The 18516-nt window shown below is 41.3% G+C and overlaps 1 protein-coding gene across 1 annotated transcript; it reads right to left on the bottom strand.

The window, feature by feature from the left end:
• Nucleotides 1-8215: 8215 nt before the first annotated feature.
• MAT2B (methionine adenosyltransferase 2 non-catalytic beta subunit) lies at nucleotides 8216-16995 on the bottom strand. Its single transcript, XM_072348609.1, has 7 exons — nucleotides 16837-16995; nucleotides 14190-14384; nucleotides 13251-13365; nucleotides 12810-12962; nucleotides 11237-11430; nucleotides 10474-10587; nucleotides 8216-9567 (listed from the first exon to the last, which is right to left on the bottom strand). Exons 1-7 carry the CDS (start codon nucleotides 16897-16899, stop codon nucleotides 9397-9399), a joined length of 1005 nt encoding a protein of 334 aa, XP_072204710.1. The 5' UTR covers nucleotides 16900-16995; the 3' UTR covers nucleotides 8216-9396.
• Nucleotides 16996-18516: the final 1521 nt, after the last annotated feature.

Here is an 18516-nt window from a genome sequence, read left to right on the forward strand (position 1 = left end):
TGTCTCCAATAAAGCAAACTTACTTTGCTGTTTGCTTTAGGCATTTTTGTGATAAATCTACAGAGCAGGAATGGATTTCCTGTCTCTCTCTGCAAACTTGCCTTTTACTGAACCAAACAGAACTGCCAGGGTTTTATTGCTGATGCAAGAATATGTGTCAGGGTCAAAGACAAGGGGTCAAAAGTGCATTTCAGGACGAGGTGAATTTTTCTCAGTGCTTATGCAATCTTCTGTAGTAAGAAAGAATGAAAAACTTCTATTTCCAGGGTGTCAAGAAGCAGAATAAGAAGGTTCCTGTGCTTTAGTCCTTACTCCTCTGTTGATATATTTGCATCATTGTAATGAAGGAAAAGAACATTTCACATAATACTCTTCTGTTTTGTACTATTAAAACAGTACTAAGCATTTTCTAAATATTAACTTGAAAAAAACCCTAACCCCATGTAGCGTTCTTCCTTCAACCCAAAATCTCTTCTTGTGTTACACTAAATAGCCTGAACCAATTGCTATCTGAAATTTCTTTTTATCAGTCGAGAAAAATAAAATACAACAAATGCTTGAAGTCACCCAAACATTCAGATTTTAGGCCACTTCTCAGCTACTACACACAAAAAGAACCACAAGACACGTTTCTACACATGCACATACCCCAAAATAATCGTGTTGCCTCCAGCCATTCTAACGTCCCTGTAGAAAAATGCAACTGTAATCTTAAGTGACAGGCAGCATCAAGGAATTGATGTGTGCACATTACTTCAGTGACATTTCCAACTAAATATCATCTATTTTTCAAGTGTTACATCAGAGACAAAATGAATGTCCTACTTGTGACATTAGCATGTGTCCATCAAACTGATGGAGATAAATCAACTACTTTGCAGCCCCCATCAATAAAAATGCACAAAGAAATAATAAACATTATAAATTTTTAACTACCTACCTACTTCTACCTGCAAACATCAAATTCCCTCACGCTTCAATAAAGGAAAAATACACTCAATGAAGTCGAACAAATGTGCCACCTGTTCTGGTACAGCCGATAAAGCAGAGCAACAGTAAAACGGGGCGATACAGACCTCTAGTGGCAGCGCTGCAGAGAAACACCTCCAGAAGCAAAGGGTTCCTTTCTGAAAATGCAGGACCATTCCCAAATGTTTTCTTGATCGTTTCGCTGCTAGAACATGAGAAAAACTTCTCCGTAGAACTTCTCTATGCTAGAACAAACTTATAAACTTCCTACACCATCAGCTGTAGCTTGTTTGGCCTGAAAAGGCTTGCTTCACACAAATCCCACCTGTAGCTCACAGGCTGCACATATCATTCTCACCTGCTCACTACATTATTTAGCACATGCCTAGAAGCCTATCTTGCATTATTTGTTCCCTTGGTCACGAGAAAAGGCATGTTTAAGCGATTGCCATTGTTTTTGTAGGTTCTGAGATGATAGTTGCTTTACCTCACAGAACAAGGCCAAGAGGAATATTAGTTCCCCCATGCTCTACCACCTGAAGCGGGATTTCATACCTCTGCATCCTGTAACCATTTCCCAGTACAAAATAAAGCAAATAAAGAGTCTTAAATCAAGGATGTGCCCTTGAGGAGTGTATCTGCCACCTCCAAAGTTCAGTTTCCTTGCACATCATCTGTAGCATGAAGAACCTTTGTGCACACACTTTGTACACAGGGAGCACAGTGAACACACAGCGAAAGGCCTCAAACCTAATTTAAATGTCTTGAGAAATATTATTCTTTTTTGCACATAAGATGAAAATAAATGGAACTAGAGGGGGTAAGCAGAGCATGATGACATTCTAGCACAAAAAAAACGGATGACTGCCAAGCTATGCTTTGTGGAGCGGCTCGATCCCCACAGAATCATTGAGGGCCTCAGGAGCCACAGAGGTTACCTCAGCACAGTGCACAGCAACAGCACAAAGCTTCACATCTTGGTTCATCTTACCACTTAGGAGAGAAGTCAGAAGGAACCATTGGTGCAGAATCTACATGGAGATCTGAAGTTGTTTCAGTTGTAAGCTGCTGGTGTGTGGCCATAGGGAGCTCTGTGAGGAGTCCTGCACTGCCGCCATGATGCCTCATGCTTTGGCTGGAGGCTGAATAAAGTGTGGCTGAAAATACAGGCCCACTGTGGGAAGAGTTTTCCCTCCCTGCCACAGCGCTCAGGGTTATGAAATGTCCCTGTTCAGTCCCAAGCTACAGTCTGGGACTAAATTTTTTCACGTAGAACAAAAGCAAGATTGTAAACGTGGCTGCTGGAGATGGCAATGAAACTGAAGATTGAAGCCCAGAGAGGTCCTAGCTCCAATGGCTTCCATTCTTGAGTTAACACAACACAGTGCTTGTTCCGCCACATCCTAAAATGGCTGATGTAATCAACACCGGGGGCCTCGATGCCAGCTTAGAGCCCTTCCTCTACACCTTAATTCTGTGAAAGTAGGTACTCTTGAAGAGAGCACAGGACCAAGCCTCTGCTATAGGAACTGCTGCAGTGACTCGGGTTACATTAGGACAGTACTGGAGTCAGTAGGGGTTACTTATAAGTAATTGAGAGAAATACAAAGCCTCAGGGGCCTGTTAAACAGTCTCTGAAAATCAGGTAGAGAATTTCTGTAGTAGAAACATTACAGGATATTTATGCATGTTGTTTCTACCTGCTGTAATCAAGTCCAAGGGCTGTCTTTTCCCAAGCTATGTTTATAGACTTTGAAAAAAAATGAATCATCGTTTGGGCTGTGTAGGATTAAGAACTTTTCCCCTCCCTCCCCATAATCCAGATAAATGATACCACTCTCTCTGTCCTGCCTACTCAGAGCCACCAGGCACATCTATCTTCCCTAATCTTCTTTTCCAGGATCCATGCTGACTACCCCTTAAGCAATTACATACATCTAAATGTTCTGTTTGCATAATTGCTCTCCTTGTATTTGCTGCCACTGAGATCAGATTTACAGGCCTGCAGTGTTCTCAATCTTCTTCCAGTCATCCTGCTCATTTTAGATGCCTAATGCTCTGCTTTGTCCTTTAATAAATTATCAGTGAAATACACACTTTTTAAAAAGCAAGTCAAAATGGCCACCACTCGGCCTCAAGAAAGAAAACCTTCCAAGCTAAATGCCTGTTACAGACAGTAATATTTTGCTGCACTTTCACCCAACTCCACACACATTGCCCCAGAGAGAGGAGGAAACAAGTCCTTCACTCTGTGCAGACAGTGAAGGCCCAGCACCAGTGCTGCCAGGGATTTGGTTGGAACTTTGTGTTTCAAACTTGTTTCCTTTCTCTGCCTTAGTTTATCATTGACCTTCTGAAATAATGCCTCCTGGTTGGTGGGATATACAGACACTTAGCAAGAATGCCCCTGTGGTCTCAGTTTGATGAATCATCTATTTTCTCATGATAGAATAAACTGGAACAGTTCTCAGCAGGAGGGAGGAGGACATTGTGCAAAGCTCCCCACTTAATTGCAGTGAACAAACAAAGAAGAGAGGGTCCATCAAAAAGTACAAATAAATGTTCATGTTAGTATTATGCATTCAGTTCACACTGATTGGATGCATGATATTCCTTTTGAGCCTTTGAACTTCAAGCTGAAATTAAGAGTACACTTAGAACTGGAGTAAATGAGCCAAGTGCTGCCTGTTGCGGGATGGTTAGAGACTCAGAATGTATGATAGGATTTACCTGCTCTGCTCAGTGCTCAGCTCCCATAGTGCCCTGAAAGCCTTTGCAAAAGTGATTTGCATAAGGTGTTAAAGACTGCTTAAATCTCAGTATCTCTTCAAGGCAGAGGTATTCTCTTACAGTATTGTTATTTACATCTGGTTTACATGGAAAGACTGATGAATATTACAAATGTTGATATTTGGGATATGGAATTAAGCATATCTTCATTTATGCTAATGTTATTTAACTTGTTTTCTGATAGAAGACTTCATTTATAGACACTAATTATCTTGTACTTTCATTGTGTCTCCTTATGCTTTTTCTTCTTTTCTCAGTATGTGTTGTTTGTGTATCACTGTTATCAGTGAACACACTTGCATTTATATTGGAGCTAACTATGACCTGAAACAGCCAGGCACAGAACTTGTTTATTTTTCTTTAGACAATCAATGAAAATGTATTCCCCCATAGTCAGGAAGCTGCAATGCTTTACATCCTCAGGGAGAAAATCTGAAGCTTCTGCTTCGCCTGTGTGAATCAAGTAGCTCTTCATAAAGCCTCTCCAATGCTCAGGCACTTGGGAAAGGATGAAAAAAAAAATACCTGCTGCTTTCTCCTGCTCTGCTATGTGTGCCTGTATTGTCTGTTGTCACAAGGGATAGTAGAACTGTTTTGCAAGACCATTTATTTACAATCTAGAGTGGCTATTTTGAGGAAATATGTAGAATGTCACACAGAAAAAAAAAAAAAAAAAAAAAAAAAAAAAGCCATTTTGTTGGTGTTGTTATTTTCATTTGGACATTTTTTTTCTCCTTTTAAAACTCTTTCACTGCTGCCTTCCTGTGGAAACTGAATTTTGGCAAAAAAAAGCCTCTTTGTATACAAGGGCACATTTCTTCATCTTCAGTACTTCAGACCTACACCCAGCTTTTGAAGCACCACTGTTCCAAGGGATGAGCTACTCAAAATATTCCTCTTCCCACTCCTGCTAGAATACCAAAATGTATAATTCATCTTGACCTTGTGCCTTGTCAGCTTTTAATACTTCTAATTGCCTGTCTGCTCCAGCATAATCATAAAACCTTTTAACATCTCACTTAGTCCGCTTTCCAGAATTTGACCTTCAGTCTGTCTCATGAATAATGGGCCAAAGAAATTCATTTAGACTACTTGCAGCATCAGCATCATACATCTTCATCCTTTCTTACAGTGTTCCCAGCAGCCTTTTGCTGCTTATAAATATGTTTCACTTCTTTCTGCATTTTCATGCTTCCTTTAATCCTTTTTTGTCATAGGATCATAGGGTAATTTGGGTCAGAAGGGACCACAGAGGCCTTTAATCTAATCTCCTGCTCAAAGCAGGGTCAGCCTTGAGGTAATGCCTGGTGGCTTTATTCAGTGAAAACCTTCAAGAACTGCACAGCCTCTCTGGGCAACCTCTTCCAGTGATTCCCTGTCCTCATACTGTGAAAGGCTTTTCAGCCTGAGCTGCACATGTTCCAGTTTATGTCCATCGTCTCTTATTCAACAGCTATCTTGCTGTCCTCCAGGAACTCAGGGTCCTTCCTGCAGAGCTGCTACTCATCCCAGATCAACTGAAAAGGGCTTTTCCTTCCCAGGTGCAGCACTTCTTATTTGTTCATGCTAAATTTCATATAGTCACTGATGCTGGGGTACAAACAGCGACTTCTGAGGTCTGATTGGGTCCATCCTCCTGTATTTATACTCACTTCTATCACTATCAGTTCCTAGACAGCAATAAAAGGATTTGGAACTTAACTGCTCCATTCCGGTTACATTACAGTGACTCCAACAGAATACTGTCAAACTACACTTACGATGCATACCAGGAGAAAATCTGTATGTTTATTTTCCCGTCAAGACGCTCTGAAGCATTGATATGTACTTAAATATAAGCATGGTAAGGAACCCTACAGAAATCAATGGAACAGTAAGCAGAGGCAGAAATCTTTCCTGTGATAGTTTTGTTCATGTAATTCCTATGCCCTGCTGTTTACACACTTCTTTTTACATAACTACTAAGGACAATTTTTCATGCTCGCAAATGCCCTATAACATTACACAGCAGTCATTATTTTGGAAGCCAGTGTCACAAAACAGCCAATCCTCCTTGAGAGCCCTTTTACGGGTTATAAAAAAATACCAACTCATACAGAAGTACCATTTCTCTAAGGTTTTAATTAAATACGAATTCAGGCAAATACAAGTTAAAAAGTAAACAAACAGCACTGCAATGCCACAAGTTCTCTGAGCCCAAGGCTGCAACTCAAGGTCCCTTGAGGCAGTGCTAAGCTTACAATTTAATTTATCTCTAAACTCCAAAATCTCATCAAAAACAGGGTATACTGTATCAGGCTATACATTTCTGTCTTATTATGCTGTTTATCTAAGCTCCCGTTACACCATAATCCCTAAGATGCTCAAGGATTTTTATATGTGAGAACGATGGACTGCAAAGTTAAAATGTTAAACCCAAACACAGTTTAAGTAAAATTGTCCTACATCTGAAAGAAAGAAAGAAGGAAAGAAAGAAGAAGGAAAGAGAGAAAGAAAGGAAAGAAGGAAAAACATAAAAATCTAGACATGATTTAATTATAGAGCATCTGGGAAAGGGACTGTTAAAATCTCAGCTAATTTAAGTCACTAGTGAGATAGTGTAAATCATCCTAAGTAAAATGTAGGTCAGAACTGACTGGTATCACTGGAAATTAAGTGTGTCTGACAGGTATGCACTGCCTGTTACAGTTCACTCTGCTAGTATGTTTTCTCTTCTCATTTAGGAAGTAAATTGGATAGAAATTTGTATAGAACCGAAGAGAATAAAACTCCAATGCAAAATGAAACACTGTTTTGAGGTTTGGGCTCCTGCCATCAGTGTACCCAGAGAACACCTCACAACTGCAACTGCAGCTTCTCTCTGCTGCCAGTCCTCCCAGCCCCTGGGTTCAGATGCACAGAAAGAAGCATCCACGCCTGCTCTCACACCCCACCAACTGCTTGTCCTGCTCTTTTCCCTGCTCTGGAAGATGCCATGCAAACAGGTTGCCACAGAGCTCCTGCAAGGATGTGGGACCTAAAGGTAGAGTGGGCTGGAGCAAGAGTTAGCCTGCTGCAGTCATGCTGTCTACACAGAGCACACCTTCTAAGCAGCTTCTGTTCTGCAGAATCTGAGATGCTGAGTGGTATTTTTCTCACTGTAAAATACACATATTACATTTCCCATCCCTTCTTCTTCAGTTGCAGTCCCTGTGTTTCATAGCAGCCTTTTAAATGCATTTGCTATAAGGTAGATGACAGGTATGGAAAAGGTAAGGTACTGGCATGGTTACACGCTAAGCCAACTGTAGCTTTACAAATGCGTTTTAGCTTAGAGGGGAGTACAGAGCAACTAGTTCTAAATCTTCCTAGTGGGGAGACTGGGTATCTCCTTTGCACAAGGTTGCAGTACTTACGAGAACATTGCTCCTGCCTTCCTTCAGCTATGGTAATCTCACATGGAGCTGACAGCTGCATTGATCACTTGGCCAGATCCGCTTCCAGGCAGCAGACAGAGGATCACAAAAACACCAGTGTGACATTTTGTATCTTACCTTTCCTTCTCTTTGATGAGACAAATCACGAGCTTCTGACCATCTAGCTTCACTTGAAACCTTTATACAGGAAAAGACGAGAAGAGCTAAAAGATTATTTTGAGCTGAAATTGCGTTTAAGAGGTTTTCATGTATGACCTCAAGAACTTGGCTCTTAGTGACCAAAAGGATTCCATATATAATCTGATTTTCCCATTTCACTTACACCTCATCAACAGTGGGTTCCAAAGTAACAGAGCAAAGTGCCTACATGGAGTTAGAGCATCAATTTTATTTTTCAGCATTAATCAGAAAATATAATATATTTAGCATATAACAGAAGCTGGAACTCCAAAATCCAATAAAGTTTGGTTAATTTATTTACTTCTTTTTGTTGCTTTTGTAATCTGTTTGCAAAATCCTTGGTGCATCGTGAATTGGGAAATTTGGATGCAAGAAAGTTGTCAGAACCTTCTTTCAAACAAACAAAAACCTTAACAAAACCAAAACCTACAACAATCTGTTCTATAAACCTGTTGGGCATGAAAACGCAGCTGCCTACAAAAGCCATTGGAGATTTCATCACCGAGACTTCTGCTACAATGCATATAAATACTCAAGCAGGGCTGACCTTCTAATGCTGTACTTTGAACAATCACTTGAAGTTGGCAGGAATTTGAAGTATTTATGACTTCCAACAAACAAATATTGGGAGAAAACAAAGAATTGGCAAACGTTTCTCATGCTGCAATATATATTTATTGTCACTTTGGAAACAGGTTACCAGGTGTACATCAGGACTTCAGATTGAAAACAAACCAGGATAATGAACTCTTAGCATACAAATGGCAGTTGAAAATTAAAGAACTGAACGTAAAGCTGACCTTTGTACGATTTGGTCTGTTTTTGTCCCACCCTTTATCCCCCCAGATATATTTTATTAAAGATGAACACCTTCTCCCCTCACCCACTCTTCATTTCAATCTCAGAACAATCAATTATCATAAAAATGCAGCTTTTCCGTATTTTGCTACTGTTCTGCTGGCAACCTCAGAGCATTTCCGTTGTTTAAGGAAGCTAACTTTTACAAACCATGTTCTTCCTCTACTTTTAAGTAGCTACTGAGTTCACTTTCAAGGACTGAATATAAGCAGATTCAAGGTTTGGTTATATTAGACTACTGTGGTTACATCACAGTGCAAACATTTAACATACGCACTTTGCTGTTCCAGAACAAGCTGCATCAGTGCAAGATGTGAGTCTGTGCAAAAGAAGCTGGAGTGCTATAAACTCTCGAAATACCTTTCCTCTCCTCTCACATGTACTTACTAGTGACATCTTCCTACAAATAATTTCACCAATCCCATATACTACGCAGAAGAGAAAGATGAAGATATCAAAACAAAGAAATAACCTCCAATACCCGCCCCAAAATAAAGGTCAAAACTAATTCTCCTCACCCTATTCTAGCTTTAAGTGATCATTAAACCAAGTGCAGAGAATTTGCCATACAAATATGAAGCTGCAGGCATTAAATTACAGAACACTCTGAAAATATTTCAAGCTTAAAAAGTACACTTGATAATTGCAAAAATAAAGTTTCACTTTCTTTAAAAAACATTTTGATTCAAGCTCAAGCAAAACAACATTTTACAATTCCCGTTTCAATTTAACTTCATAGTAACAACAACTTCAGAAATTAAAAACAACTAACCCAGATTTTTGGTGATGAAGTAACTGACCACGTCTTTCAATGAAGTGAAATGGTATATACAATGATGGCACAGACCCGAAGCATCAACAGCATGTTTCAGCCAAAAAGAAGTCTACAAGTCATCTGAGTCATTCTTAGCATCAAAAGGTACTGACTACTAAGAACCACAACCTGCTATAAAAGACTTAAGTTGCACTGGTACGAATGGAAGGAAGGATCTGTGGTGTCATACAGACTCAGTGTTTGTCACTGAACGTTTTTAGGCTAACGATTTTACTAGTGCAAGACCACACATTTACCTGATTAAATGAAAACTCTTAAGTGTCACAATCTAAGAACACTCATACAAAACTATTTTTTTTTCTTTTAAAAAAGTGCCACATAGCATACTTTTACTAAAAAAGTTACAAACTAATGGAAGACAGTCTGCCTCCATCTCTTGTCAACAAGGAAAGGCCAAAGTGATTCTTTGATTCCAGCTCGAAATGGTGTTCTCTGACCTATCCCCAGCATCTCCAACTTGGAGCAGTCAAGCTGAGCGTTCCTTGGCCGAAGAGCGCCCACAACTGGACAATCAGTAATCTAACAAAAGAATTAATACAAAAAAGAACATCCATCAGACAAGTAGAAATGGCAAAAAAATGAGTATTTATTCTCATATATATATATATATATGCATTTAGAAGCTTTTTATTCAGGTAAGTTCCCCTGTATTGTTTTTCTTCATTTCAGCACAGGAGACGTCAGGCAGAGTGATGTGAAGTGTCTTGAGTTGTGACATTTCTCAAATCCCTATTGCCATCTATGCCCTTCTACGTTTTATTCCTATTTTTGTCATATGACTGCAGTTACAAGGTAAAAAAGATGACCAAAAATGTTGACAGAGCCCTGTCTTCATTCGTATACTTGAAGAGAAAGAGTTAGTAAGAGTTTCTCTCCATCTTCTAAGTCACATTTCAGTTCCAGCTGCTACTAATTCACAACCCTTGGAATATATTTTTTTATCCTTACTTGTACATTAAATCCTAATCAGTACTTCTTTCAGAACAGTCTTATTTTTGAATGCCAACACAACTGCAGAATTATTTTTTAAGCAAAGGAAAAATGAGTACGTTTTTAAGTGCCTGGATTCAGAAATAAAGCTGACAAGTCCTTTCAGATTCCTGTCCCCAAGACAATGTTCTGTCAACCTTTTTTCTTTTTTTAAAGAAACAGAACATAAACTGTGGATTTGCTTATTACTAAGGGGAACTGTTTTGCAGAAATAATACTGCATCACAGATGGAGAAAATGGTTTCTGACTGGGTAATTCTGGCAATCCATCAGTCCAAGCAGCACAATCAGCAATGCAACTTCTGTGCTAGGAATACTCATACAGACTGTCCTGAAGAGGAAGTTTACTCATGGAGCCAGTGTGAGACCCAAACCTACTGTGTGAAAAGGTAAAACTCTTCCATCTTTCTACAGGTTTAACAGTGTATCACTTACTGGTCTCAAGTGGCTGCTGGGAAGGTTGAATGCATCTGCAATGGCACACGCCATTTCATACTTAGTCATCTGCTCATTGCCAGACCAATGAAACGTTCCTTTTATGGAGGGGTCCTAATAGAAAACAGGAAGCACGAGTGAAAATAAAGCAGCCAGCCTTCAGACTAATTCCCATGTAAAAACTGTGCAGAATAAGCTTACAGCATGATCTCATGCAGACAGGCACATTACAGCACCTCAGTGATGTTCTGAGAACAATTTGCCTCCAGAGAAACACCTGACTAGGGACTGACACCGAAAATCAGTGTTGCATTTATTAGACCAAACTTCATGAAAACAGCTTGTATTCTGCAGCATAAACATGAAGTACTTTGCCCCAGCAGTTTATCTTTTGTCATCTCAATGTTCTTAAATACAATGATCAGCAGCAACTTTGAAATTACTTTCAACTGCTTTCTTCAGTCTAACATGGCCATCTGTAGAAGGCACGTTACAAAAGGTTATGCATTTGTAGTTCCTGTCTTTGTACTAGAAGAAACATGACAATGTTTGGAAGGATCTTCCTGTCCCTTTGCCCACTTCTGTTTCAAACATCAGAACACTTGCACACTGTCATGTAAAGCAGACGCTTCAGTCTTACAGATAGCACTTTTCTCCCTCCCACTGTTCCAGAAATACAAAGAATAATGCAGGTTAGAAGTAGTTTTCAGTTGTTCATTAAGAGCTGATTTGATTTTACCCCAGTTTTTCTCAAAATTCTTACCAGCATTCTTTTTTCTGCAAGTTGTCTGCAAACAACTGCTACATCCTTCACATTTGTAGGAAATCTTTGTTGCCAGTGGTCCATGTTGGCAGATTTATTACTGAACTGCACTTTATCAAACATAACAGTCACAGCACTTTCCTCCAGTCTTTCCACCTCTCCATACAAAACAGGAATCCTAAGTACCGCAGCACCTAAAAGACACAATATTATGAAGAGTATTAATGGGGCTACAAATAGGCTCTAATGTTGTAGAATAACCCAAAAGATGTTTTGGATGTGTTAAGAAATCTGTCGGTGATAGTAAACATATACAAATAGGAAACAAAAAGCAATGAATGTGTTTGTACTCAGAATATGATTCTGAACGTTGCTTCCTTAAAGCACTGTTTATGAACACCAAATTTATACAGACCGATCTTCATTTATGCCACTGACTTTTTTTCAGTGTTAACAAGCTTACATTAACACTGCAAAAGAAACTAGGAAGTCCATTTGGATTAGAAAGAAAAGTTCTTAAAAAAACAAAAAGAAGCTGTAGTTATTGCACATTGCCTCAGGGTAAAAACAGGAACACAAACTCCCACCAGTCCCTGTATTTCAAGCATCCACCACAGACAGATATACGTCACCCAGCATACAGAAATCCCCTGCATAAAAGGAGAATATTCAGGATATTATATGCCACAAAAAGGCAGAAATGTTGGAAGTGATTAAAAATTTTACATATTAGGAACAGATTGACAAAACACCTTCATAAGAGCATGAGATGTCAAACAGTGAATTGAGAAACAAAATTAACAGTAAACAAGTACAAAGACAAGGACATTTAATGATGGAGTAATGGAACACATCACACGAATATCTCAGAAATACTTAAGAACTTTTGAGGAAGAATCCTAGGAGATTAAGACAAACTGATTAAAACTAATGCAGGTATTATTGCTTTAGGTCGTTAAAAACAGAAAAAAACAACTTAAACAAAAAGAATATAACAACCATGACACTGATTTGCTGCTGCTCTAGAAGCAGTCATTTGTTCACTCAACAAATACGTAAATACATACAAATATACATAAATTCTCCTTCCCAGTATCTTTACAAGTTTTTTCTTCTAACAGAACTGCTGCAACCCACTGCAGCAAAACAGGAGATCATTTAAGAAGGCTAAAACAAAAAAACTTGAATCAGGTTTTCCCCTGTAAGTAAATATCCATTTAGAACAAGTGCAATGAGTCCCACTGGGTATCAGCTGCTATACACTGTATGGTACAGTTACAACATATTAATGATCTGTTTTAATTTTCTTGAGAAAGATCAGGTGATTTTTAATAGACAAACTCTTGCAAACATCCACCAGCAGAGAACTGGGAAGCTGCATGGAGCCCAGCACAATTAGGAACAAAAGCCTGAGCCAACTTATGAGTGAGAATACTGATTCCTGATCACACTACTTTCTAAACCCATTTTCCATGGCTTTGCAACTTTAGCCCTGACACAGGAATTTATTAAGCTAGCAGACAACTAAGCAAAATAGGAAATTTCTATTAAAAATGTGCAAGTGTATTCTTACCTTCGTTATTTTCCAGGACAGCCTTTTCACCCTCCAGTTTGGTTTTACCATATAAATTCAGGGGATTTGGTACATCAGTCTCTTTATAAGGAGGGCTCGTTCCATCAAATACATAGTCCGTACTGATGTAGATCAGAAATGCTCCAATTCCAGCTGGAAGGCAAATGTTTATATGTAATCCATTTGTATTCATGTCTTGTTTGAAATCTCAGCAAACCCTTAAACAAATTTCCAAAAGACTTTGTCTTCTAGATCCATTCATTCCTTCTGTCTTTTCACTGACCCCTGATACAGACGCATACTTCACTCTCAATAGAACATGGATCAACTGCACTCTGGCAGCAGAAATAACATTCAGAACTTTGAGTAACTCATATTTTTGTTTTTGCCTATGTAAATACAGTATCTAAAGGCACCAAATCCATGAGACAGCCTCCTTACCTGCCTCTTTTGCTAAGTTCCCTGAAGCAGCCACGTTGAGTTGGGAAGCAGCATCTGGTTGGCTTTCCACAACGTCTGGCCGTCTCTCAGCCGCACAATGCACTATAACATGAGGCTGGAAATTAAACAGTAATTTAGAACAAGGAACATTATGAAGAAACTGCAGTTTGACCCTAACTCCCTCAGGACAAAAGGCATTTCACTAAGTTGTGAAAATAGTAAAAGTAGCATTATTTTGAGAAGCAAGCTTTCCTTAGGAAGCAAAACAGAACCAAACTGCCTCAAGGTTTTGTATCCAAGCACCAAGAGAACCTGATCGTAAGTTTTACAATCTCAACCTCCTGTAACTTCAATCTTACAGAAAGACTGAGGTTGTCTTTTATTTTTTAAACAGCAAAATAACGCAAAATACAGAAAAATGCAATATCTCACATGTCATGTTACAGGAAAAAATAAATTACTAAAACTACTTTTGGATAAGCTATTTTCACGTGCCTTATTTCACATATACAGACTGTTAATGGGATGTTAAAAGACATTTTCTAAACTGGCACCCTGCATAATGTTTTTCAAGTTTCACATACTCCCCTTGCAAGTTAGAACAGAAAAATAGCATGCCGATCATCCTGCATGCTAGACATGTGGTTATTGGTTACTTACTACACTAAAACTCACGATTACCTTTTTCTTTATACCACAAGAGCTGGTGTACTGACATCTATATGTATCATCTGTGTTCTCTCTATGGTGATGATGACAAAGCTCAAAATTATTTGTACCTACAGAGCAGACCTACACTCCAGGTAGAGCAAAGACAACGACATCGTATTTCAGAGCTCTACCAAACCATTACTCCCACTAAAGCCACATGGCCAGTATCAGAACGGCACTGTCAACGAGCCATGGCAAGTACCTTACCTGTCTACTCCAGAAACTCACCTGAAAATCATGGATAATGTCATGAACTGCAACAGAGTTGAGGAGATTAACCTGCTCAAATTTAGGTTGAGCTCTTCTGTATCCACAGCCAACCGCATTCCAATTATTTACATTGAATTCTTTAAACACAGCTCTACCAAGAAGTCCCGTAGCACCCGTGATCAGAACTCGTCTACTGGGAATATCAATATCTTCCTAGGAGAGGAGAACAGGAGAAGTTTTGTGTTCTATTGTTATTTATTGGCTTCTCATCTTGAAGTGTTAGCAAGGCTACAGGGAGTGCTGCTGTATTAATGAGCTTTCACTGTGATGTGTTTTGAATTGAGTGTCTCACGGAAAACAAACACCTGGGAGCACAGATATTGTACAGAGTCAAGTAGTTAAACATATTCTTGAAGATGCTGAATACAAAACTCAAATAGGAAATTCTTGTACTTTCACAATAGAGGGGAAAAAAAAACACACAACCATCCAAAGAAGACAAACTCAAATGTGAGAATTTTAAGCTCATTCATAATCCACAGTTGGTGCCGCAACAGTGATCATGGCACTGGAAGACTTGAATTTTACAAGGGTACGTCTGAAAGTAATGCCTTCTATTTTATTATGTTGTTCCATGACCTCAGAAGCAGATGCCAGTGGGATGGCCATAGAGGCTGAACCTTTCCAACAATATTCCATTACATTCTGTTGCTGTGTGACAGATGGCAGCAGAGGGACAGTCTGACACAACGATATCTGACATGGAAGCGTGTATGAAGCAAAGGTGTGATACTAAATTCCTCCATGCAGAGAAAAATGGCACCCAGTGCCACTATGCAGCACTTGCTGAACATTCATGGAGATCGGACAGTGGATGTGAGTGAAAATGAATAGCTAATAATGATAAGTGCTGAAAAACAGTGCTTTGTAGCTGAGAATTTACTCTATCAAATAGCAGGCATTACTTCCAGAGTAACGTACATATTACTAAATAAAACAGTAATTCATTGCTTATGAACACATTGGCCTAATAACAAATAAACCAAAACTATCACCCTCTTGTCTTAGCTTATTAAAGGCAGGTGAAAGCGATCTGGTTACTTAATCTCTCAATCTGTACAACCAAGCAAGGCTTTACTTCAACCACAGCACATTCAGTACTCAGGATGACCGCATAACTTGGTCCATATAGAGCTTGTTTCTCCCCAGCTCTACCCACTACTGTCAAGCTCTCAAGACTGCAAACACTGACTCACAGCTGCCTGTGCAACCATTATTCCCTTTCATGCTTTCCTTCCACACAGACTGTTGAGCAAAATCCTACTAAGAACAAAAATGAAAGCACATGCTTCTATGCCAATAAAGAAAGCCTCAGGTGTACAGGAACCATCAATCTTGGACTTCCCAACTGCACCATACATAAAGACACTGCTAAATGAGTATACTTTTGGTAACGCAGTTCTGATAACCCAGTCCCTTCTGAGCATCCTCACAGTTTCAGCCCCACGACATGCTCACTATGGCTGATTGCAGCACTGATTTCTCTGCCCTTTGCCCTTCGAGTCTGAAGGTTTCTGTCCTGCCAGGTGCAGCGTTGTGATGGGCACAGCTGAGCCCAAAGCAGCTGTGTGAGGCTCCCAGCACCACGCACCTATGTTCCTCAGTGTTATGGGCAAAAAAGGGATTTATTCCAGTAGGTACTGGGTGAAAGTGGGTAAATCTGATCTGGAAAACAGCCAACTACAACAAATTGTGTGAAAAAATAAGTACTTCTATCTTTATGTTGATTTTGATCAGAGAACAGAAGTGTGCAGACTGCTCCTCAGGGCTGCAAGTGCACCTCTGAGAAGTGGGAACAAGGAAATGGTGATTGCTTTCTCTGTTAGGGACTTTTCAGCCTCACGGGAGAGATGACTGCTGCTTCTGCAGACGGGGGGTATGTGCTCATCCACATCAAGGACCTGCTGCAGAAACCAGAAGTCAAATGTGTTCTAAAAGCACAACAGCTAGCACAAAGTGACCAACACGAATGTATAACTTCATGTAGATGTGGAGAGACAGGCAAGTAACACCTACGAGACGTAACGTTACTTTGTGGACATCACCAAAATACAAGAGTATCACTTACAGAAGCAGCAGACACGCTTTGAGTTGAGAACCGGGACCGGCCGGCACAAAAGCCACACAAGGAACCACAACAGGACAACACAAGAGCTCAACAATCCCCACAGAAAGGCGGGCCTGCCGTAACAGCGAGCCGCTGGGATCCACCGCCACACCGCCCCGCGCTGCCGGCGGGGCTGTTCGGTACCAGCGGCCGCTCCGCCTCAAGTCGCACGTCAAACACCGCCAGCTCCGGGCTGCACCCGCCGAGCGCTGCCCGCAGTAAAAGCCAAGCGCTTCCGCGGGGATAGAGGTGGGCCCGCTAGGCGCCCAAGGGGCCGCGGATGTCTGTAACCGTTCGGGGACTCGCGGACGTCGTTCGGTGCCGCGGAACGGAGCCGCTCGGGTAGCGGTGCGCCCGCCGGTACGTAACCGACCGACGCCGCGTCCCGGCCCCGCCGCACAGCCCGGCCGAGCCTTCAGCAGCGGCCAAGGCGGCCCCTCGGCCCCCACCCGTCCGAACCCCGCGGCCCTCGGAGGGCGACGCGGTGGCCCCGCGCACCTCCACGAGCTCGCAGCGCCCGGGCACGAAGCGTATCTTGAGCTCCTTCTCGCGGCCCACCATGGCCGCCACACGCAGCCCACCGGGCCTCGGCCTCCTCCGCTGCGCCGCCGCTGCCGGCGGACGTGCGTGCCGCGGGACGCGCCCTCCCAGGGCGGCGCCCGGCGCAGGGCAGCGCGGTGCCGCGCGTTGATTGGCCGAGGGGCCTTAAAGGGGCTGAGGGCGGCGGGTAGGAGGCCGTTAACGGAGGCGGGGGGCGAAGATTTCCTTCTTCCCTTGCAGGAACCTTCTCATAGATAATAATTCCTGTTGGATTTATAAAGTTTTGTTATAACACCCGTAATTCGCTACAGACAGGGAACCCTGCAGCAGCACTGCGGGAACAGCGCTGCCCCTGCGGCCGCACTTCGCCCTGCCCAGCGGCGCACAGAACTGCTTGTAGCCCTGCTCTGCACCTGTAAGAACGGTTCGTACTCACACTGTCAGTACTGGATCTTCCGTCACTTTTATGTTTTTAAGCATAGATTATTATAACTAAGCTAGCTGAAGCAGTGACATCATTAATATCTACTCAGTTAAAGCCCACATAATGGTCTATTAAGCATAACAGCAATAGGTCACTAAACCGCTCTGTTTCATGCTGATTAGAGAAACGAGTGCAAGTTCTCCTTCCCTCGTTCTCCTCCCTTACTTTCCAATACTGACGTGCAACAGCAATTCTTCCTCCCCCCACCCAGCACCTTACCTGCCCTGCTTCTGCCAGCACTTGAGGCATTACTGCAGGAGTAATTACCAGATAAAGAAGTAATTGCACCTTTCCCTGCCCTGCAGCGAGCACACAGAGTGAAAGGAGCAGTAGCTCAGTTGACCTTCTAAACCAGGACGCTAATCCAAGGCCCATCACGTGTGGTTCTGAATGCTACTGAGCTTTGTTTTATTCCCACTAGTACCCTTTAAGCTGCTCAGTGGGGACTTGGTAACAGCAGCACAAGCAAGTGCAGACACTGCACAATTCAGAGCTCTCCCTACCCTTTTTCATTGAACCAAGGGTAGAAAAGACCTCCAAGATAGTCAGATAGTCATCCTCCTCCTTTACCACTTGCACATTAGCTCCGAACTACTTATTCACATTTTCAAGTGAAAGCAAAAACTGGCACTGCTTTAAAAAGGAAGACCCAATAATTTCTGAGAGTTGCTCCCTTGTTTCTGCCTGTGTAAAACATGCTCTTGGTAGTTTAATGAGGGTTTAAAATAAGCTTAAGCAAAGCTGCCACTTTGGGCAGAAAGCTTTAACTATTGAGGCAGCAGGAAAGAAAGAGGTAGACAAAAAGGTGCTCCTGCCCTACGTGCAGTACTGCACTGCACTTGCTATGCTCTTACCCTTTGATAAACTTAAAGTAATATGACATAGAACCAGGATACCTTGAAAGCTACCTGAATTCAGCGCCATCATTTCTTTGCTTGAGCTTTGTAGAGCCTTTCAATAATGGTTGTAAACACTTCTTTTTGACAGGGTTTTTCCATCAGCTTTTTGCATTCTGGCTTATAAACAGCCATTTTACCTTGGAAATAGCCCTAGGTGTAACACACCTGAAAAAGTACACAAACATCAGCAAGCTTGCATGAAAGAATGCTATTCTGAGGCAAATGGCCATGTAACAGCATCACGTGTTACCTGAG

Source organism: Excalfactoria chinensis, chromosome 13 (assembly GCF_039878825.1).
Source record: "Excalfactoria chinensis isolate bCotChi1 chromosome 13, bCotChi1.hap2, whole genome shotgun sequence".
Classification (NCBI taxonomy): Eukaryota; Metazoa; Chordata; class Aves; order Galliformes; family Phasianidae; genus Excalfactoria; species Excalfactoria chinensis.